Here is a 24733-nt window from a genome sequence, read left to right as displayed (position 1 = left end):
AACTCATGCAAACGGACATACAGCCAGAAACGTGGTGTGTGCAAATGCTTAACAGATATGCTTCGGAACTAGACCAATTACTATGACTAGACTATCCTCAAGGCAATCCTACGATTATACAAAGAATAAAAATTCCAGGCACAAAGTGATATACAACACTACAAGAACTCTGGAGCATACTACGGAATCGTGCTTTTTATTTACAACTCAAATGCTTATTTGACCGTGCAATGAGTGAGATCCACAAAAGACTTATACAATGATATCCATGTAACGAGCGTTAGGTTAGCGGATCCCAGACTCTAAAAGCCTTAGGTCGCTAGGCACAAAGTCCCCTAAGAACTTAATAACTCGAATACCAAAGAACCCACTCTTGATCAATTATGCTAAAATATTTTTTTTTTATTTTTTTATTTTTTTTTTAAAATCTGAGCAAGTGCGTTTCGCTCCATCTTGCTCAACCCTAGACTACTCGCAACATACGCGAGCCGGCTACTAGCCATTTGACACCTAGCCACAACTAGCAACAACTTCCATATTTTTTTTCTCCAAAATTTTTCTTTTTCATGTCTTTATCACTAAGAACCTATAATCGAATTCTAAGCATAATAAGTAGATTGACCTTGAAAACAACCAAATCATAACACAATCTAGCCCTTTCGCATTCTCTAAGACTTAGTGGACTTACAATTGTTTCTAGCATGCATATCAACCTACACAACTTAATATCACTTTAATGCTATCACTACACTCACATCAATATCACAATTCAGTCGATAAATCATTGCAAAAGGGATCATGGTAAATGCATGAGCTACATGACATTCATAAAAAAAAACTATATGGCATAAATTATGCAACTATATGAACTAAACTATCATGAATATGCAACTAAATGACACACACACAATATTCCTTAACTACCACCCCCATACTTAAAATTTTCAATGTCCTCATTGAAGGCAATAATAAGGATTTCAGGCATACCTAATTAGCGGGAGATTCACCCTCGTCGGGTGGAGGATCAGGTGGCCAATCAACCTCGCCACCAGTGTCTCGAACAACAGTACCGAAAGCATGTGTCAAATCTGCAGCAAAATGACGGTGAATATCGTGCATGGCCTCCATACGCCTAGTTACTCGCCTGTACTGCTCATCAACAACACCAGTCCTAACAATTATCTGCTGCACATGAGAAGAACCCTCTATAGGCACTGGAGGATCCGTTCGGCTACCCTCTACATCATCAAAGATATATCCCAACCCCTTGTCAGGGGGTGCACCTAAGAATGAATAACTCAAGTGATTTGGCAGTGGGTTGAGCTCAAGTGTAGGAGCATCTTCAATAGACGACTCGAGACGATCCTGAGAAATTTTCAGCTCTGCTAACCCAAGAGAATCGAATGGCACATCCAACTTCCTCTTCCACAGAGGTGCATTTAAAACCTGAATTTGCTCTACTTTAAAGCACTCCTCTTTAGCTGTGGGTAATTTTATTTCCTTGAACACATTGAAAGTGACCTTCTGATCATGAACCTTCATTGTAAGCTCTTCTTTTTGCACATCGATCATAGTTCGGCCTGTAGCCAAGAATGGTCTTCCCAAGATAATGGGAATCTTCTTATCTTCCTCGAAATCAAGAATTACAAAGTCAGCAGGGAAGAAGAGTTTATCCACCTTGACCAAGACATCTTCCACTATACCTCGTGGATAAGCGATGGAACGGTCAGCTAGTTGCAATGACATGTATATTGGTTTCGGCTCAGGCAGACCAAGCTTCTTGAAGATAGATAAGGGCATCAGATTGATGCTAGCTCCTAAATCACATAAACACTTGTCGAACGACAAGTTTCCGATGGTGCAAGGAATAGTGAAGCTTCCAGGATCTTTAAGCTTCGGAGGCAACTTCTGTTGCAGCACAGCACTGCATTCCTCCGTTAGAGCAACGGTCTCTAAGTCATCGAGCTTCACTTTCCGAGAGAGAATACCTTTCATAAACCTCGCATAGCTAGGCATCTGTTCAAGAGCTTCAGCGAAAGGTATGTTGATATGAAGTTTCTTGAACACCTCCAGAAACTTCTCAAACTGCTTATCCAGCTTTTTCTTCTGCAGCCTTTTAGGAAAAGGAGGTGGAGGATAGATCTGTTTCTCCCCTGTATTACCCTCAGGAGGAGTGTGTTCCACAGTAGTCTTCATTGGTTCCACCTATACTTCCCTCTGCACATCTTCTTCAGCCACAACTGCATTTTCTGAATTTTGAGATTTTTCAGGCTCTTCGTCTTGCTGAATTTGGGGGCTTGCGACCTTTCCAGACCTTAAGGTGATGGCGTTCACATGTTCTTCAACTTCCCTCTTTCCTAGATTGGCTTCTGTATCACTAGGAAGCGTTCCTGGTGGTCGATTCAATAAGGCATTAGCAATTTGCCCTATTTGGTTCTCCAAAGTCTTGATAGAAACGGCTTGGCTTTGGCATATAAGAGCCTGGTTTTTGCACATAAGCCTCAACTCCTCTAATTCAGATTTTTCATTCGAAGATAGACCTGCATCATGAGTTTGTTGTTGAAGTTGGAGTTGTTGCTGAAAACCAAGAGAGTTGAACAGCTTATTTCCAAACGGCTGGAACGGCTGTTGCATCACATTCTGATTGTTGCTCCAGCTGAAGTTAGGATGATTCCAGTTGTCAGGATGATAAGTGTCTGGAACTGGTTGTTGCGATCTCTGAAAGTTGCTCACAAACTGAGCTGAGTCGCTAGATATAGCGCATTGCTCTATCGCATACGGACCTGCACACAGCTCACGAACACTTATTATCTGCTTAACACCATAGTTAGCCAGAGAATCGATCTTCATAGACAACGCCTTTAGTTGAGCAGTGATAGCCGTAGCTGTATCCACTTCAAGAACTCCTGCTACCTTGCCCTGTGGATATCTCTGGGTTGGATACTGATATTCATTAGCAGCCATCAGTTCAATTAGATCATAAGCTTCCTTATAGCTCTTTGCCCATAATGCTCCGCCTGATGCTGCATCGAGCATGGGTCTGGACTGTGCTCCCAACCCATTGTAAAAACAAGTGATGATCATCCAATCAGGAATTCCATGATGAGGACACTTCCTAAGCATCTCCTTGTAGCGCTCCCAAGCTTCACTTAGCAATTCTCCCGTTTGCTGCGCAAATTGAGTAATAGCATTCCTGAGTGCAGCTGTCTTCGCCATAGGGAAGAATTTAGTAAGAAACGTCTGAGCAAGATCTTCCCAAGTAGTAATCGAACCAGCTGGTAGAGAGTGTAACCAGCTCTTAGCCTTGTCCTTCAGAGAGAATGGGAACAGTCTCAGCTTCACAGCATCTTCAGAAACACCGTTGAACTTGAAGGTGTCGCATATTGCAATGAAATCCCTAATGTGTGTATTGGGATCTTCCGTTGGAGAACCCCCAAACTGGACTGAAGTCTGTACCCATTGAATTATGCCAGGCTTGATCTCAAAGGTATTAGCTGTGATAGCTGGCCGGACAATGCTAGATTGAATGTCATTAATCTTGGGTTGAGAAAAATCCATCAAGGCTTTCGTTCGTGCTGCTGGATCTCCCATTGTAATGAGTACCTGAAACACAAACAAATAAACCGTGAAAGTAAAAGAATCCGAGTCAGTGAACTTTAACGACCACTGATGACAAGCACATAAACTAAAAATTAACACCGAGTCCCCGGCAGCGGCGCCAAAAACTTGTTAAGGCGAAAACACGCGCTAATATTCACGCAAGTATACGCGTTCGCAAGTAGTATAAGATATAGATCAAATTCGTTCCCACAGAGACTGGTTTAGGTTAAGTTCAATTTATGCACCTATGCAACAATGTATGGTTATCGCCCAATGCTAAGACAAATAACAAATTGGGTTTTTATTAAACTAAGAGATTATACTAAATAACATTAACTAAGAGAATTGAAGTTGAATTACTATATATGATAAACATGGGATTCTATCTTCATTAAATACTTCATTCAATAGCCTTATTGTTCTTAACCTTAGCATGTGATGGTGATGACACTAATCAGATAACACGAAACTGATAAACGCCAACTTTCGTTGCACGAATACCATTCTACCAGACATCCACAAAAGAGATAGAAGCTGAATAGGCACCAATTATATTGAGACCCTATATGTCTATAGAATTTGACAACATAACGGTTTAAGAACAAGTTATCTATCTTGATTACATAGGGCAAGTAAAACGGTTAGAGTTACCTACGAATCATGCATACACATACATGAACCTATGCTAGCATGGCAAGTTCTAAACCTCTATATTCAATGTCGCTTCAATAGAGATTAACACGCTATCTTATATGTTAGCTACGCACATAAGATGAATAAGCACAACCAATACTAGGATATCAATCAATCACCACACACCAAGATATCGAAACAATTAATTATTGAAATCCATAAGTAAATCCGCTAGAATCCCATGACAACGATTAGCCCATAATCGAACTCATCGTCACCATGGGTTCCAATGGAAGCATGGTATAAACAAGGTCTTAATAAACTAAATAATAATCAAAGTACGAATAAAGGAGATCTAGGTTCAACAAGAACGAAAACGAGCATCCAAAGTTACAACTAATTCAAAGAATCACAAGTTGAAAATAAGATCTTCTTTTTCGGAGTTGTTCTGTGCTTCTAGGTCTTCTCCTTGGTATCCCAATCTTCCCTTCTTGCGCAAAACACAATCTTCTTCTTCTTAAAATCCCCCTGTGAAAACGTCTCAAATCTACTTATATAATAGTCCCATAAAACTCAGATTACATAGAAGTTGGAAGCTAAACAGAAGTAGAAGTCTAAAATAATTCAGCAAAATTCCCGACCCTGCGCGGCCGCTCAGCGTAGCTGCGCGGGCGCGCAGGTTGCTGCGCGGCCGCTCAGCATAGCTGCGCGGGCGCGCAGGCCTCCACTGGAAAAAATCCAAGTTTGCACCGTTTCTTTGCCGTAATCTGCCCGTTCCTTTCCTCTCGCAATGGTGAACACATGCCAAGGCTTATTCTTGATGATTCCTCCCCCGAAATGCAACTAATACCCTGAAATACATGAACACTAGAAAAACGCATTACTTGATTTCAAGACACCAATTTAAGCCATTTTAAGACGTTCTAAGTGGTATAAAATGCCACTTATCAGTAACCAATTAGCTTAAAATCTGATTCCCTAGGATACCACAATCCTAAATCAGTTGTACCCTTAAGGTACTTGAAAATTATTTTCACAACTAATAAGTGAGGTTCTCTTGGATCAACCTGAAATCTTGCACAAAGACAGGTAGCACACATGATATCAGGTCTACTTGCAGATAGATAGAGTAATGAGCCAATCATACCTCTGTAGTTAGTAATATCTACTGATTTACCAGCATCCTTATCTAACTTGGTTGTGGTGGCCATGGGAGTGGATGCAGTTGAACAATCTTGCATTCCAAATTTATTCAGTAAATTTCTGGTATACTTGGATTGACAAATAAAAGTGCCTTCTTCAGTTTGCTTGACTTGAAGGCCCAGAAAATAGCTGAGTTCTCTCATCATACTCATTTGATATCTTGACTGCATTAGCTTTGCAAACTTATCACACAGTTTGGAATTAGTAGAACCAAATATGATATCATCAACATATATCTGTACCAAAAGTAAGTCCTTTCCATGGTTGAGGTAGAATAAAGTCTTGTCAATTGTGCCTCTGTGAAATCCACTTTCCAGAAGGAATTGAGCTAAAGTCTCATACCATGCTCTTGGAGCTTCCTTAAGGCCATAAAGTGCTTTGTCAAGCCTGTAGACGTGATTGGGAAATTTAGGATCTACAAAGCCTGGAGGTTGTTCAACATATACCTCTTCTTCCAATTCTCCATTGAGACAAGCACTTTTTACATCCATTTGAAAGACTTTAAACTTCTTGTGAGCAGCATAAGCCAAAAAGATCCTTATGGCCTATAATCTAGCAACTGGTGCAAATGTTTCATCATAATCAATACTCTCGTGCTGAGAGTAACCTTTAGCAACATGTCTTGCTTTATTCCTTGTAATTATGCCATCACTGTCAGTTTTATTTCTGAACACCCATTTTGTACCAACAACTGATCTGTTCTTTGATCTTGGCACTAGGGTCCAGACTTTATTTCTTTCAAATTCATTTAACTCTTCCTGCAGTGCTTGCACCTAATCAGCATCTTGAAGAGTTTCTTCCACTTTCTTTGGTTCATTCTGAGATAGAAAAGAATGATAGAGACATGCATTTGAAGTTACAGTTCTAGTTCTAACACCTGCTTCAGGATCTCCAATAAATAAATCAGTTGTATGTGCTTTAGTCCACTTCCTTGCAGATGGAAGTTGATCTCTAGAACTGGATCCTCCCTCATGATCCATGCTGTCTCCATCAGCATTTTCTGATGCTTCCCATGTAGTTATGCTTTCTGAAACTTCAGAATTTGAATTTGATTTTTCAGGAGTTGAAAAATTAGAACTTCCAGAATTATCAGAATTTGGATCATCAGAACTAGATGAATCAGAACTTAAAGAGCCAGTGACAGGTTCTGATGCTTCTTGAGAATCTTGAGATGTGGTAGGTTCTTCAGCTTGCTCCCCCTGGACAGGTGCATTTTCCTTTGGAGTTGTTACCACAGATTCAATGACATCAGAACTTAATCCATCAGAACTTACAGGATTAGTATTTAAGTCATCAGAATTTCCAAAAATAGAATTTAAATCTTCATTCTCAAATCTCAGCTGATCATGATCATCGAAATCTTCAAGTCCAGTAATCTTCTTATCATCAAAAGAGACATTGATAGATTCCATGACAACTCTTGTTCTTAAATTGTAGACTCTGAAGGCTTTTGTGGAAAGTGGATATCCAACAAAAATTCCTTCATCAACTTCTAGATCAAATTTTGACAGCTGCTCAGGATGAGTCTTAAGAACAAAACACTTGCAACCAAATACATGAAAGTATTTCAGATTTGGCTTCTTCTTCTTCACCATCTCATATGGTATTTTTTCATGCTTGTTTATAAGTGTAGCATTTTGTGCAAAACAAGCAGTCTGCACAGCTTTAGCCCAAAAATAGGTTGGTAGCTTTGCTTCATCAAGCATTGTTCGCGCAGCTTCAATGAGAGTCCTGTTCTTTCTTTCTACAACTCCATTTTGCTATGGAGTTCCAGGTGCAGAAAATTCATGTTTGATTCCATGATCTTTGCCGAACTCTTCCATGATTGAATTCTTGAACTCAGTGCCATTATCACTCCTTATGATTTTAACAGAGTCTTTGATCAATTTATCCAGCTGTCTGACATGATCAGTTAGAGTAGATGCAGTTTCAGTCTTCTTGTGCAAGAAGTACACCCATGTGTACCTTGTGAACTCATCCACTATAACCATACCTTGTGACATGACATATCAATAGTTGAATATTCATACCTTGCGGGTTGAGAGTTCATAGGTGCATGTACCTGCTGAAGTTGGGGATTCGTCCCTTGAGGAGCCGGGGGATTCGTCCCTTGTAGAGTCAGGGAATTCGTCCCTTGTGGTTGAGGCTCAGTTTCCCCTATCGGGTTTCCTCCTTGGGTGGAGGCGTAGGATGAGTGTGGGGGTATCTCCACCATCAACGAAATCGTATGAGTTATCCCAGCTGGTGTTCCTTCAAGGGCGTTATTTCCACTCCGTGTTCTCGCCATGGTTGTTGTTATGCTTTCCCACATACGGCGCCAAATGTTATAGATAAAAACTTAGGGTATATTAACTGCTGTATATATTATTAAGGTTCGGGAGCTCAAGGCCTTTAATGGCTGCTCTCGTGTTTCGTAGCTTAACTCTGCCTTTACGAGATGCCTACGTATCTCTGTGAATTAGATAATCAAGCCAAAAAATGTAGTTCTGATTGATTGGGCGAGTCCCTTTATATAGATGTTGAGAGTCCCTGAATTGGACTAGGGTTAGGAGACTTGTTGAATAAGTCTCAGACTTTAGATAGACTTTGAAGTCCTAGAATAGAGGAATCAGATTCCTAGTTGGTGTAGGTGCCCTTGAGGCTATCTTTTATAAAATTATATCATCGTTAGGACTTATTTAATGAGCTGGTAATCCCCCTTATTTATTAATTATGAAATTAATAAATAATCAGGATTTTGGACCTCATTAATTGGGCTTTGTTATTGGACTGTATCAGGTCTAGTTAATTCAATATTAACTCTATTTCTAGGCTACTTTTAGGCCCATATTATCTCTAAATATGTATACAAACGATAATTATGTTATAATTAAAACCTAAATTTTAGCCTAAATCAATGGTTCAAATTATCGTTAGACCAGCTTCAAGTCATCTTATATATCTACCAAAACATCATTTCCACGTCTAATGTGTGCAATTATATATAATTTTATGTTAGAGATTTCATAATATAAGATAATTATGTCAAAATAATAAATTAATTATGTGAGGACAATCAAGTAGTTTATACCCCGGGTAATGCACATGTATTTTTTATGTTTAGTTTTTTAAGTATTTTAAGTTTTAAAATTTGGTAGATAAATTTTATTTTCAATTACAATATGTTTTGTAATAAAAAGATTTATTAAAATTTATTTCCAAATAAGCAGTCTCATACTTACGTTAAATAAGCATACCTGATTTATACGAAATTAAGGATTGAAAATTGAAGTACTTATATATAATTAACATTTGGAAATTAATTATGTAATTAACATTAGGGAATCAATTATTTATTGAATTTGTTAAACACATTAGGTTAATATTATATAATAATAATATAGAGAAAAGTATATTTGTAATTAAGGATTTGTTTTACGATGATTTGGAGTCTTGAAATTCTTCCTGAGATTTCGAGAATGAATGGTCTTGTGGTAGTTGTTCTTGTTCATATGACACAAGTGGCCATAATATGGATCAATTAATTTAATAAAAGAAGTAGTAGTCGATTAAACTAATAAAAGTAGCAGGCCGACTTAATAATAATTAGTTTAATATTTTATTAAGTAGTGAGGGTAATTAAGTACTTTTAGAAAGTACCGACCAACTACTAAATTTTTAATGTTTTGTCTATTATAATATAGCATAGATTAGCTTAAAACATGTGATGCACGATTCCTGTTAATATTTAAATATTTTATTTATCCCGTCATATTATAATTTTAAAATATTTATATAAATATATAATAAATGAAAGTTTTTAATAAAAATAATAGGATAACCCGTGGTCTTAGTTTAGTAGGATAAGTATATTATATCTAGTAGTTTAAAAATTTAGTAGTTTAGTGGATATATAACACTATTTATTTATTATTTAATAATATGATAAGCATTCTAGTTTAGTAGGATAAATAGACGTGTAGTATTTCAATAATTTACTAGTTTAACGGATATAACACTATTTATTTAGATTTTTAATAACCGAAATTAGGGAAAAGCGTTGAACCAAATTATTATTATAATATAGTATAGATTATTATTGGAGTGCATCAATTTCTAAAAATTTTGCCGCCTATAATATTATTACTGAGGGGTCTTCACAGTTCAAGATGCTCTTGCTAGATGGATTATAAAAAATGTAAACTAAACCTACATACAAAAACAACCAGACACTCCCAGGAAAGCAAGAGCAGAAAACTAGTGCCACCCGAGCAACCTAAAGCTACAACAAGAAGAGAACAAACTAAAGGGTTTCATTTTTTTCTAACACTGCTAGTGCATTTTTGTGCAACTATAAGTAAATCCATACATTTGTAGACAAAGAACCGTCCATCTAGCAACTTAATGTACACATCCTCTTCCTTCCTCTGTAATAACAAAATTAAATATAAATAACTATACAATACTTTACAAAATGTTTGAATAGTATCATTTAAGATGACAAGGAAAATCTTCCTCCTTCCTCTTTTGATCTCAACTTCAAGTCACAGATTAGACTATTTCTCATGAAATCCTACATGAATACTGTCTCTTTAATCAAACAAGATTTCAACAACTTCAGAACTTGCAGAAATTATGTGCAAATAATAGAACTTTTAAGCTGTTGAGTAATTATCCCATCTATACATCAAAAGATTGTTTTGTGTTCTGAAACTGTCGTGTACTTGTGTCTCTATTGGCAAACCATTGAATTGTTTTTCTTGCAATTGACAACCACTTCCTCCTTATCCTTTCCTCCTTCACATTTTCAAAATTCTCGCAATTTGATGTAGAAGAATTCTCGCAATCAGTGAATCTTGGATGAACTACAATCTCAGACATTGATCTCTTTTCATGTATATCCATAATCTTTGAAGTGCTGCCATACTTTTGAACTGTGAATTTATCAGTTTGAACGGATTCGACATTCTTGATCTCAGACCGTTCCTTTCTATCCATAGCCTTAATTTTCTTAAGTTCCTCGGTTTCTGATTCATTGGATGAGAATCTTTGGCTGGACAGAACATGAATCATCTCCGAATTTAAAAACATAAGATCCGAAGAGCTCACATTGCTCCACCTGTTCTTTAAAACAGCATCAGAAACAATGATCCTGTGATTAAACTTATGTAGACTTTCCTCTTCATTTTCAGGAAAAGTTTCTTGAATTGGCAGTTCTTCCTTTTCTTCTTCATTTTTACTTCTAAAGCTACCTCCAACACTAAATCTCGATGACCCGTGATTATAATCTTCTTCCCTCTGTACAAAAATTTCCAAATTTGAATCCTGTCTGAGGTCTGAATGACCTGTTAAAAATCTCAAACTGTGTGAATATGTAAGCACTGCAAGATCTTCTGTGCTAACCTTATGCCTGCAAAGTGGGCATGTTGAGTGCTTTTCAAGCCACTTATCGACACAATCTATATGGAAAGCATGTTTGCAAGTTGGGAGTAGCCTAAGAATTTCAATATCTTCAAATCTTGCTAAACAAACAGAACACTCAAGCCCGCTTCTTGTTCCTCTAAGCGAAGAAAATCTGAAAAAAGGAAGTGATTCAATCACAGTTTTATCGATACCAGAATATCGAGATGTTGATCTCGTAAGCAGGCCTTGAATAGGAGGACTGATCATTGGCGAACTTCGGTGACAATACTTGGCATAAGCAAGAAGGATGAATGTGAAAATGACCATACAACAAAGTACAATAATAATAGCTGCAAGACTTGGATGGAAATTGTTTGGCACATCCCCTGGTGCTAATTGTGTAGGGCTGGATTGGGATCGTGTTTTCACAATCAAAAACATGAGAAAAATAATTAACTTTTGCATTTTAATGCAATCAGATGTATTAATTTTTGATAACCTTTGAATGCAGAAGATCATGGGAAGATGATGCAGTCTTACCGGGCTTTGGAGCCTATTCTAATAATAGAGTACTGTCCCAAGTTGTTTATCAGTTAGGGTCAAGCCTGATTTAGCTGAGGTTTAAGTTTGTTTATTATAATTCTAGTAAACTACATATTATAAAATCAAGGATAGAAATTTATTACATAACACCAAAATTTAGAGGATACTATAAATTTTGATACAATTTATCAAACTATAAGTTTGTATACTAATTTTAACTTAAAATCGAACCCACTGTTTGCTTCTTTACTTCAAATATTTCTTAAAATAATAACCTTTTTATCAAGCATTATCTTTTTTTATTCATTTATGAAAAATGGAAACATCGAATCTTGTAGAATACTAGATCCACGTCCCAATGGGTTTACCTGTAGGAAAAAATTGTTTAACGTGAATTCTTGTTTCTTTAAAGAAGCTGATAAGGAGAAGAATATTTATTTATTAACGCCCCGACAAAATATTTAGCTATATGAAATTCAAGAGTTCTGAGCAGGCTAATATATGGCTGTACATATTTGACCACATTAGTTGACTCTGTACATAGCCGATTTCCCATCTATGTTTTATATTTTTCCTGGGTAAATTACAAGGAAGCGTACGTGAGTACAGCAAATATGACAAGTTGTATGACAAATTTTGTTGTCCATATATATTTGTTGGGGCCGGTCTACAACAAACGTTTGTTGTAGACCGGTATACAACAAACAATTTCTCCACCGTTGGATGGTGGATCTAACGGTTGGTAATTAAAACAGCACCAAAGGGACCGTGGAAATTTTCAGCGGTCCGTGGTAATTACCAAAATACCCCTCCGCACGGACCGCGGAAATTTTCAGCGGTTGGTAGCGTTTTTTGTTTACCTAGTTCTTGACAAACACAGTCTCTCTCAAACTTATATACATAAACACAGCCGCAACCTGCAAACACAAACACAAACACACAGCCAGCAGACCCAGCACAAGCAACAATCACAGCAACCCAACCTTAAATCATTCTCCTTTTCCGTTATTAAGGTATATAATCGATTCATTTATGTTCTTTACAGTTTTATTGATATAAACTTATGTTTTTCTTTTGTTGTAGATCTTATTTTGTGTATGTAATTCAAAATTTTAGGGTTAAATAATGTATGAATTAATATATGAATCGTACTATGATTAAATTCAAATTTTTAGAATTTCTAGGGTTCATAATTTGGACATGATTCAATTCGATTTTTAGGATAAATTAGTGTTAATTTAGAATTAATTTAGTGTATTAAATTCGAATTTTTAATGTTAATTCGAATTTACAATTTCCATTCGAAATTTTAATAATCGAATTTATTATTTTAATTCGAATTTACAATTTTAATTCGAAATTTTAATATCCTTGTGGAATTAAAATTAGTGTTAATTTAGAATTAATTTAGTGTATTAAATTTGAATTTTTAATTTTAATTCGAATATTAGTGTTAATTCAAATATTTTGGAATAAATTTAGGATATTTTGGAATAAATTTGGAATAAATTTAGGATAAATTCGTGACAATTTATGAATAAATTTAGAATTATTCGTGATATTTTAGTGCTAAATAGTAAAATCCATTTTTTAGGATAATATTTAGGATAATGCGAATTATTAAACCTTATTTTATTTATAAATCGAATTTTAGTGTTACAATACAATTTTAGTGATAATTCGAATATGTAGGGTTAAACTTATGTTTTTAGGATATAAACTTATATTTTTCTTTTGTTGTAAATCTTATTTTGTGTATGTAATTCAAAATTTTAGGGTTAAATAATGTATGAATTAACATATGAATCGTAATATGATTAAATTCAAATTTTTAGAATTTGTAGGGTTCATAATTTGGAATTGATTTAATTCGATTTTTAGGATAAATTAGTGTTAATTTAGAATTAATTTAGTGTATGTAAAATTGAATTAACGTAATATGATTGTTTTTATTGTGTACGTTGTGGTGTTTTTATTGTGGTGATTGATGAATTTTGTTGGCAATATTTTCAGGTATGGATAATTTTGATGATTTCGAGAATATGTTGCCGGGTCCTAACGCACATAATATTATTTGGGACAATCGGTATCACGTCAGTGAGGATGTTTGGGATGGTGCAGGGAGAGATGAGTTGCAGAGCTATTCGGGGAACAAGTCATTGCACTTGTGGAAGTTAAGAAGACCACAGCGGGAATTGCTACACATGCTTGGGTTTGGGATTTTTGCAGACCCTGCTGTTGTCTTGGCTACTGACACTCGGTTGATATCTGCTTTGGTGGAGCGTTGGAGACCTGAGACCAACACTTTTTTCACGAGGCAGGGCGAGATGACTGTTACATTGGAGGATGTGGGGTTTATTTTTAGGGTGCCAGTTCAGGGGGATGCGCTGACTTGTGGGGTGATAGAGAACAAGGCGGCGTATTTTGCTAATAATTGGTTTGAGACTTTGACCGAGGAGGAGGTGAAGGAGGCTTTGTATCGGAATAACATCAAGCTGGGGTGGTTGTTTGAGAGATATGGTGCACAGAAGCCTGAGAAGAACAATATGAGGGCCACGGTTGTACATACCAAGGCATATCTGCTATTCATTATGGGTTGTATCCTCTTCCCCAGCATCAACCGCTCTTTTGTTCATGTTCGGTATATGCACCCGTTGATTAATATGCGGGAGATTCCTTATTATGCTTGGGGTGCAGCTGTGTTAGCTCATATATACCGGGGTTTGGAGATTGCTGCAAGGAAGGGCAGCAAGAGCATTGCTTGTTGTGTCTGGGTGTTACAGGTTTGGTCTTACGAGAGATTTCCTCGTATTGGCGTGCCTTTACGATCTCCCGGTCAGGAGGATTATCCGGTTGCTGAGGGATGGGCCTATGCTAGTGATACTCATGTCGGGGTTTCGAAGAAGCGCAAGATGTCAGGCCCTCACCACAGCTTACCGTTCTATAGGGGTGAGTTTGATGGTGTTGCTGGTGATGAGGTGGTCTGGAGGCCGTATGCTAGGTTCGAGGATGTTATGGACAGCGAGATGATACAGGCACAGTTAGCTGGGTGCGGTCGAGTTCCCCTTGTATGTTACGACGTGGTCGAGTGGCAGCATCCGGACAGGGTGTCGAGACAGTTTGGTTCTAGTCCCCAGATTCCACGGGCACCGGTGAACATGGTTGGTTACAGGGGGGCTAAGGATGCCACGTTTGCAGGGGAGGATTGGCTGGTGCGGTGGTTTATTGATATTGGCAAATGGGCCAGGTTCTGTTCAGATTTGGATGGCCTTGTTGATGACTCTGTTTTCAATCTGCAAAAAACCAATTTAATGGCCCCAACCGCGGAAAATTTCCGCGGTCCGTCTACAGCCCAACCGCGGAAAATTTCCGCGGTCCATCAGTTTTGTTTTTTGCACCTGAAAACAGAGCAAAAGACAGGGGAAACAGAGTATGTGCAAATTAATCTTCTGTTGAAATTGCTTAATTTTTGGAAGTTAGTCCTAAACTAACTTCCACTAATCCAAACTACTTTCAAAAGTCTTAAAATATGGTAATGAGTGATTTTCAAAAAAAAATTATTTTTTTTCATTTTTTACGATAAATTGAAAATTCCTTAAAAAAGTCAACGAAAGTCAACGCTTGTCCAAATATTGAAAAAAACTTTTCAATACATTTCATAACAATTTATAATGTATAGTTCGACTTGTAAACTTTACTTTTCAATCTCAAATTTTTAGGTACACTTTCAATCTCAAATTTCATACTTTAATTCATAGAAGATTCATATAAATTCATATAAAATTCAATGAAAATACATAGATTCAAATGAAAATTAGACGATCAATACAATCCACTAAATTTTATGAAATATATTGGTCCTAACCAAAAATACCTAGTATATTAGAAAGACCACCGGATAACCGGTGTTGAGCAACTCCTTGCGTAGTATCCACGAAGCATGCAATATGGTAGAGAACAAGTACACAACCATCACGGATATGGCCTTCCGTAAGTTTCCAAGGGTAAGGGTTGGAGTCGTTCCAAATGGTAACCGGAATCGTATTCGAGCCATCGTAGAGACGAAATCTTGCAAAACATGTCCCGCGTCCCTCCTCCGTCCCTCCCGTTAGGTGTGAAACCCAACCCTTCACATATTCGATGCGTATTTGGTCCATATTACAACCCTCACGAGGCCTCAAGTTTACAATATCGGCAATCCGATCACATTTAACAAGCTTACCGCCATTCCATCCGGATTTTTTCCATTTTCCATCGGGCGTGTTGTTGCCCAAATTCAAGATCTGAAGGAAGTACGGATCCGGATGAGAGTTCACCAATCTCCACGGTTCAGTACCCTCCATCCAATTGCATGCCTCGATCCAATTTTTGGCCCTATAAGCCTCCTCATCGGGTGGGTACAAGTCCGTTTCCTCTTCCTCCACATGGGGCGGCTCGTCATTGTCCACAAGGGGCATCAACTCGGCACATGTATCTTCCATCTCACTAAAGGTTGGTGAGACCACATCTTCCTCGTCATTGTCCTCATACCACGAGTCGCTTGGTAGGGAGTCCGAGAATGTGTTGCTAACGTGGGAAACCGAATCACAACTATGATCGGAGTTGTTCTCACCACTATACTCGCTAGTCATGTTACCTATCACAATAAAACACAATTATATGACAATAATTGGCAATTATATGACAATAAAACATAACAAAAAAGAAAGCAATGTTAAACACTTAAAATTGAAATCCATTTAAAGATTACAACATTCGGTTACAAAATGGTACACCACTAATTATATTGCGATTCTTGAACATTTTTAAGATCTTCTAGTCTACTAGCACACTTCCTTTTATCATGGCCTTCCATTTGACAATAAGTGCACCTTCTTGGCGGCTTCTCATTTTTACCAATCGATTCTATTGGACTTTTGAAACGAACGTCCTTCTTCCTCCCTTTAGTTTGGGACATAATAGGGTCAAGAATTGTTTCTTCATGAGCACTTGCATTTGGAGCTTGCGAATTGCTTTCGTAAGATTTAATTCCATCAACGCTCATTTTTTCGAGAATTGGTATTTCTCGATTCATCACTCCAACGGCATAATCATACCGTTCCTTGGATGCAATGCTACTTTGACAAAAACTCATGGTTAACATTGTCATGCTATTAAATCGATCGGTTGAGGTCATCTCATGACTTTGTCCAGCATCCAAATTGTAAGGCAACACACCATCAACTCTATTGGCATGCATTGTCCACCTCCGGTTTATGTAATACGGGGGAATTTCCGAAACCCGTTTCTTAGTGAAGACCGCCAATAGGTGTCTACAAGGTAGCCCCGAATGTTCAAGCATTCTACACGTACACATTCCCAAAGAGCTTGCTTTCTCGAATGCCACAAAATAAACATTTCTTCTCGTAGGCTCGGACATGGGCCGATAACAACTATAGTACGTATAAACATCCCCCATTCTCTCCCCTTCTTCACTAGCTCGTCGGTCTTTTTCAACAAAGTATTTTGAAGACTCGACCAATTCATCTTGAAATCTTCTAAACATTTCCTTAGTGTAGATACAAGAAGCATGATACTCCAATGTGGTATGCAATTTCATAGGACGTTTTAGATTAATGGTGACATAATCTTCTTCCTTCTCCCTCATGAATTGCCTTGCCAATGCTTTTTGGGCATTTTCAATGAATTCCTTCAAACCCGTTGCCGAACTCACATACTTATCAAAGAAAGAATTCATCCCCTCACTCCTCGATGTACTATTTTGAAATGCCGAAAATTTGTTTCTAGTATATACAGGAATCCACTTGTGCTTCAACTCATATAACCCCTTTAACCATTTATGATCTTGCAAGTGATACTTTTCCACAAACGACGCCCATCTAGCTTCAAAAACACATTCGGTGAGAGATTTATAAATGCAATTGTTGAAGTCCGTCTTGAATTCCGGAAAAGCCGAATAATAATGAGCTAATTTCTCCGGGAATTTTTGACTAATGTGCCAACAATAAATGGGTAGTATTCGGGAGTACAACCGCAATAGCGCTTGCCATGGCTTGATCTTGATCCGTGATTATAGTCAATGGAGGATTATTCCCCACACCTTCAAGCCAAGTACGAAGAATCCACTCAAAAGTCGACGCGTGTTCATCCCGCATCAATGCAAACCCGAAAATTACCGATTGATAATGATGATTGACTCCGGTAAATGGGACAAATGGCATTGCATACCTATTTGTCCGATAAGTGGTATTAAAAGCCATAATATCGCCAAAATTTTGGTAAGCCATTATACATCTCGGATCAATCCATACTAGACACTTCAAGCGATTCTCTTCATCGACTTCGGTCCTAATAAAATATTTAGAATCACTTTCTTCATTCAACCTATGCAACAAGTCCAACCCCGCTTGGGCGTCACTAATCTCAAACCTTTTCATCCTCTCGTCTCTTAACACATTCCTAACATGTTGAACATTGAAACCAACTTTGTCATTACCTCCATGAATGTTACCAATCACATTCATCACTTGACAATTACGAACCCCCGAACCATAAAGCGTTTTTATCAAACTACGGGTCGCGGTGTTGACATGTCTTTCTCGTTGTACCAAATTCATCTTACTAGGGGAAACAAGACCGTGGTTGTGTACCAATTCAAGGCTAGTTACCTCCCAGTGACGTTTTTTTCTTTTGATAATTGACATACATCCTCACCTTGCACTCGCTTTTAGGAAGAACCTCTCTACGCCGTTTATTTTGACTACTCTCGGCGACGATACTTTTTCCATAAAGCCTACAAACATATAAACGACCATATATCTCGTTGTCTTTATTACGATGGCTAGCTTGAATTTTAATCGCAAATCCATTTCGTAAAGCATAAGCCCTAAAAAAATGACCGGCCTCATCCACACTTTGAAAAATTTGATTCAAATATGGAACTCCCCCCCCATCAACATTTTCATACAAATTTGCATCCTCTACATTATCAATTTCATCCTCACCCTCAACATTATCACTATCATTTTCGACCTCATTTTCAACCTCATTTCCATCACTTTCATCTTCAACATCAACCAAATCGTCATCTAAATTAATAAATTGCTCATTTCTATCTACAAAATCATCATCTTCAACATATACAGGGTTTTAGGTTCTTCACTACTATTTAAACTATCAAGATGTAAACTACAATCAATAACCTCTTTTTTTTCATTTTGACGTTTATGACGAAACATGCGAGCAAATAATTTATCCGCCATGAAAATGAGAAATTTAAGACAAGAAATATATCTTGAATTGACAAAACAACTTGAAGTTCTTGATGAAAATCGCCTAAAATGTAAACTTGGAGAGAGTAGAATTTTTCTACAAAATTTTGGTGTTTTTGTGGTGAAATGAGGTGCTGTTGGGATGCTGGGGATAAGGGGACAGCACCCAACCGCGGAAAATTTTCCGCGGTCCGTCCAGACCAACCGCTGAAACTTTCCGCGGTCCGGGTACCATCTCACCCGTTAATCCCCCATCCAACGGCCCTTAAACTGTTTGTTAACAACCTAATAATAGCAAACAGTTGCTACAGATTGGTCCCCATATTTGTTACAACATTTCTCTAATATAAATTATATTTTATCAGTCTTAAAATATAAGCTCTTTTAAATGTTTACGTGCATATTCTAAGTTGTATAAAAATTATAATTCGGCATTATTTTTTTTAAAATTTCTTTTCTTAAATTAAAATTTAATATATACACTATTCTTTTTATTTATATTATAATACGTATAAAAAGTTAAAGAAATTTTATACCGGAACAGAGGTAGTATTGTTTATTCTTTACAGCAGGTGGCATTGGACAAACGACTTGATCAGAGTGCACTAGTTAACCTTACCAATTTAATGCACTTTAAATATTCGGCGAGGCGTTTTGTAAAACTTGTCACATTCTGATAACTCTGTCCCCGGTCTATTTATTCTGACATCGTGACTGAACTCTTTCTTACTGTTATAGTATAGCTGTCGTTGAATATCTGCAAAATAACATAAAAAAACAGGTTGAAGTTCTGTGACGTCTTCGATATGAGAGTAAGAACTCGATTTGGTAAGATGAAAATGGATAAAAATGCAACGTGGCTTTTCCTACTCAGAACAAAACCCCAAAGATTTTTTCAATGTGATCAATCCACGCTTTAGCATCCATCGGGGTCTTAGCTTCCTTAAAGCGATTAGCCCTTTGCTTAATGAACCGATCCAATATAGTCTATCCTTCCCCCCGTTATTACCATGAGGATTCTGTAGTTGACGGGATGTAACCTCCCGCACCATTTTCATAAAAGTAGCTCGATCCATCGCAAATTCTCATATGTTTATATCTTGGATTTCTCTAATATGTGTTCATAAACACATACTACTAATTAGTCTTTTACAAGATATAAACAAAATATTGGTGGAAAATTCATTAATAATGATGGATCTCGTGCATGCACAGAAATCTCCACCAATAAAATTTTTATTATTTATCAATCACATTTTTTTAGCATGTGCCCATGAATATATACTCGACAAACCCTTATATCTTTCGCATTATATAATAAATTACAAATATATTCAAAATGTAAAGAATACATACTTTCAAAAATTCTCAAATCTTTATATCTTACACAGTTACAAACTTATTTTTTTAGTATCTTATGTGAAATAAAGCAGAATCAAAAAAAGAGGTACTTACCTCAAAGTCCCCTCAATACCGAAAATTAAACACGGACAAATTCTAAATATTATTTAAATAAAAATAAAGTAATTAATTATTGTACCAAAGACACACACTCCGATTAACCCATATAATTAAACAGACCTCAATAAAATTAAAACAAAATTGCTAGACTGATACCTTTCAACACAAAAATATAGACCTTTAACTTTCAAATAAACAAACACGGGTATGCAATTAGAGACGTTTAAAAAAATCCGAAACCTGAAATCTGATCTGATTCGAACCGGAAAAAAACTCAAAAAACCTGATTCGAAAAAAAGCTCGACCGGGTTCGACCCGGCCCGCCGATCTTAAATGGACCTCTCTTTTTTTCGAAAATCCGGCCCGGCCCAAAATCCGAAAAATCCGGACAAAAGCCGGGATTTAACAAAGCCTAGATAGAAGGCCGAATCTAAAAAAGTCCGGATAAAATCCTGGTTCGGTCTGGATAAACGCCTGGGCATTTTGAAAAACCCGATTAAAAAACCAATGTTTTTATATAAAATTTGAAATTATACAATACTTGTTATAATTTTTAAAATATTAAATTATAATATTAGAAGCAATTAACGTGTATATGATTATTTATGTATTATACGAAAAAATAATTATTTATTTCGGTGTATAAACTGCTCTATCTGATATATCAAGATATTATTTTTTCCGAAATTTAAGATACTCATAATTAGAGTTAAAAATATTATAATAATTTTTAATATATAAATAAATATAAAATCCGGTAGGGTCCAATCGGGACCGGCCTGCAGGCCTAAAACGGACCTTATATTTTTAAGAACCCCAGACTAACTCGACCCAATTTTTAAGAAAGTTCGGCCGAATCTGTTTTAAAAAAACCGAATTTTTAAAATCCAAATAAAATCCGATCCAATAATTTTTTTGTGCATTTCTATATACAATATGTATGCATATATTAGTTAATGTCACTGAATCAAGCTCAAACAATCTATACGCATGCATTTTACAAAATAACTCGATGAAGGGCATAAGATGAATGTCAGCGATCATGCTTATAAGTTTATATACATTAATGATAAACAACTAAACAAAATATGTAGCACACGGAGGACACCTACTAACAAATAAATTAATATTTTCTTCTTCAACATATTATTATTACGAAAGTCGAGTGAATAATTAAAAATAAAATATAATCATAACCATTGCTTTTCTTGTATCCCCGCATATTAGTGTAATACCCTACTTTCATAATAATAACGCTACACGATATAAATAAGTCTAAATTATACTCCTTATATTCCATTAAATTCTATACATTATTTTTTGGCACACTTTTCCATACTCCTTTAAAACATAACTCCATAATATTTTTTTAAAATTTTTTTTCTGAATAAAAGTTTTATGTTTAAACTTTAATTCAAAAAAAAATTTAAAAAACATTATGAAACTATACTTTATAAAAGTCTCGAAATACGTGTAAATAGTGAATGTATACTACCTAAAGGGACGGAGGGAGTATTAAACTGTAATAGTGTCACCGGATCCATAAACATAATAAAAATCCATGGTCTAATCCTCCATTAATAATACTAGAAATAGAAAGTAAAATCTATTAAAAGATGTTCTCGAATTTATTAAGTCCACTAAGCTGAATCTGAACTAACTACTAGGTGTCACTCGTCACTCTTCCCGCTTTAACCCTATTTACCGGTGGAAATGAAATAATAAAGAGTGAACTAAATGTTCTGTACGAATATAATCTATACAAATTATGAAATATAAATACGAATATATTGTGTCTCACCAGCGCATAGATTTAAACTGAAATGACAAAAAGGTCAACAATACAGTTTCGAACAATTTATCAATAATTATCAAATTAGCACGATAATAAATTAAATAGAGGAGCTAACAATAAAGCATAAAATATAGAAGAAGAACAAATAATGTGGGTACAAATATGGGCCCCTTACACAAAACTATACTCGCTAAAGTCACCAGCGAAATATAGGACAATGGGTCCTTCCTTGGTAATCCTAAAGAACAAATAAGGAATGTAAAATACATCTCAACAATACAATAACGATCATGATCTAATCACATCTCATACAGGTTGGTGCCTAGTTGTCATTTACTCCGAACTCCATGTGAACATTGTCTTGTGATTAACACACACAGATCGGTCTAAGAGTTCAACAAATAGGTTATAAAGGTCGCTTGACTCGTTGCACGAAACGAAACAAAACAAAATAATGTCGCAAGAAAAATGCGAAATAACAATATAAACGAGTCAAGAAAACAATAAATTTAAGAATAGAAAATTCGAAACGAAAATAAGAATGCGCACAAATAGGTACACATTAATTAAAATAAGCTCACAATTTTAAAATAAATAAATTAATAATAAATTTAAAGAATATTTATTATATTTAAAAGGAGAGAAAAATAAGGAATTTGTACCTTAAAATAGAGAGCAACCAACCCCCGAGATATCCGGGAAATTGATTAAGAGACACTGACGTACGTACTACTACTTATTCAAATCTAGGAACCAATTAAATAATTATAAAGTAATATACAAGCACATAATTAAGTGATTTCTAGATTAAATACAGGACAAATTATGAATTTACGCAAACTAAGATTAACGATCCTAGTTAGTATACTAACGATAACTATATAATAACAAAATCATGCCGTTAAGGTACTAATAAAATAATATAATAATAAAATGTAAAGAGCATGTGATTTACTAACTGCCAAGCAGGGTAACCTAATACCACAAGTGTGATTATCAATAATAGTTAAATAAACTAATTGTTAAAGCCGTAAATAATACTGAGTTAAAATTATTATAATAATAAATAATTATTAACTTGCACCGTAGTCCATCCGAAGCAGCCACAAACTCAAAGAAGCATCTTTACAAAGTTCTATATTTACCAGGCTATGCCAACATACAAACAAAAATAAATAAATATATCAACCTGAAAACAATAAAATAAATAATAATACGGACTTCTAATATTACACTAAAAAATTAGTAGTTAATGAGACAGTGATGTCAATAAATTCATTAATTAAGTAATATATGAGTAAAGTTCTATGGAGTCCACCGTTTAATTGGAGTTCTCGGAGTTCATATATGTTCTGCAAGTAAAATATAGCAGGGGAGTGAATCGAAAAACCCTCAAAATCTTCGAATTATTTTTTGAATGCATATGTTTTTTACTTTTTTATTTAAGAAAATGTTACTTGCATTTCAAAATATCTTAATAGTCATTAATTACATATATTATTAATTATGTATCAAGTTTACTTTATTTTTTATCTATAAAAAATTTTAGTAATGTTACTTTTTGCCATTATAATTAATATTTCAACATAAATCATTAATTACTAATATAATAATGATTAATTAAGGTAAAATGATGATAAATTTATTTATATTGTGTCATTTTTATTATTCATTAAGATCAATGACATTTACTTTCGGATAAATATAGATTAGCCGATTTTAATTTGTTGAGAAATCATTTCTCGGTGTTAGTGAACGAATCGTGATAAGTTATGAAAATTTATAGATTTTTCGTTTTACATGTAGAATCTTTATACAATTAAAATAGGAATCTTTTTAGTTTTATATAAGAATAAATAATTTATGACCAATTCTATCAAATTTAATCAATTTTTTTCCTAATAAATTTAATTAACACGATCTTGACCGATTAAATCAATTAAAAAATTATACAATTTTTATTTCATTATATTATACCTAAATAAATTAATATTTTATTTAAATAAATTCTTAAAGTAATACTAAACATGTATATTACGAGATGGGTGTCGGCTTTTAAATTTTTCTTAGTTATATTTAAAATTTGTAATTTTTGATTGAAAAGAACACGTTCATTTGTTAATTATTATTTTTTATGATTAAATGTATATTAAGAGCATTTTTCTAAGTAATTACTCATGTAAATTGTCACAATTTTTTAAACAACTATTAATATTGTTATCAAATTATTTTAAAATAATAAAATTAATTTTTAATATTTTTGGTAATTTTTAATTAAAAATTTGTAAAACGTGCGGGTAAGTTAATTAGAATTTTAAATAATAATATATTAATGCTTATATATAGCTGGTAATCTCTTTTTCTATAAAAATAATATTTAATATTTTTTTAGTTTTGATAAAAAATGAACGATCTAAAATATTTAAAACATATTATATTCTCTATCTTCAATATAATTAAGTGCTACATTGATGACTCCAAACTCGCGTTTTTATCGATCAAAGGTCGATTTTGTTATTTATAACTATTTTATTTATTTTAGAGAACTAAAATACAAAATGAACTATTATCTCCTGGTCCGTACTTGAATTTAAACTGTAATCACCTAAATATAATTCATATTCAATTTAAAGGATCATTTTTATCATGAGATTTCATCCCGAAAATGGTAAATGGAAGATAAATATGATACATATTTATTAAAATAATATTTTCATTCATTGGCTAAAACTTAGGGATTTTTCATAAATACTCAAGTTTTACAAAAAAAATTCAAAAATACTATCACTTTTTAAAAATATTTGCAAAAATACGTCCAACCATTTTTGTAACCATGTTTGCAACT

The 24733-nt window shown here is 35.1% G+C and overlaps 2 protein-coding genes and 1 non-coding gene across 3 annotated transcripts; 1 reads left to right on the top strand and 2 right to left on the bottom strand.

The window, feature by feature from the left end:
- The first annotated feature begins 3094 nt into the window (after positions 1 to 3094).
- On the top strand, positions 3095 to 3201 carry LOC141662384 (small nucleolar RNA R71). The gene has a single exon (XR_012550504.1). It is a non-coding gene; the product is annotated as a small nucleolar RNA R71 (small nucleolar RNA).
- Positions 3202 to 9606: 6405 nt separating this feature from the next.
- Positions 9607 to 11438, bottom strand: LOC141724588 (E3 ubiquitin-protein ligase ATL42-like). Its single transcript, XM_074526786.1, has one exon. It carries the CDS (start codon positions 11335 to 11337, stop codon positions 10096 to 10098), a length of 1242 nt encoding a protein of 413 aa, XP_074382887.1. The 5' UTR covers positions 11338 to 11438; the 3' UTR covers positions 9607 to 10095.
- Positions 11439 to 16138: 4700 nt separating this feature from the next.
- On the bottom strand, positions 16139 to 17978 carry LOC141660445 (protein FAR1-RELATED SEQUENCE 5-like). The gene is made up of 2 exons (XM_074467428.1): positions 17394 to 17978; positions 16139 to 17296 (listed from the first exon to the last, which is right to left on the bottom strand). Exons 1-2 carry the CDS (start codon positions 17976 to 17978, stop codon positions 16139 to 16141), a joined length of 1743 nt encoding a protein of 580 aa, XP_074323529.1.
- Positions 17979 to 24733: the final 6755 nt, after the last annotated feature.

Source organism: Apium graveolens, chromosome 5, assembly GCF_009905375.1.
Source record: "Apium graveolens cultivar Ventura chromosome 5, ASM990537v1, whole genome shotgun sequence".
NCBI classification, from domain to species: domain Eukaryota; kingdom Viridiplantae; phylum Streptophyta; class Magnoliopsida; order Apiales; family Apiaceae; genus Apium; species Apium graveolens.
This window is presented reverse-complemented; position numbering and strand designations above follow the sequence as displayed.

What these genes read in the sequence shown, in the direction of transcription:
- LOC141724588 (XM_074526786.1), bottom strand. Translation starts at nt 11,337, where the DNA reads ATGATCTTCTGCATTCAAAGGTTATCAAAAATTAATACATCTGATTGC.
- LOC141660445 (XM_074467428.1), bottom strand. Translation starts at nt 17,978, where the DNA reads ATGAATTTGGTACAACGAGAAAGACATGTCAACACCGCGACCCGTAGT. An exon ending in CCATGGCAAGCGCTATTGCG is followed by an intron (nt 17,297 to 17,393) that starts GTTGTACTCCCG and finishes CCGGAATTCAAG; the next exon opens with ACGGACTTCAACAATTGCAT.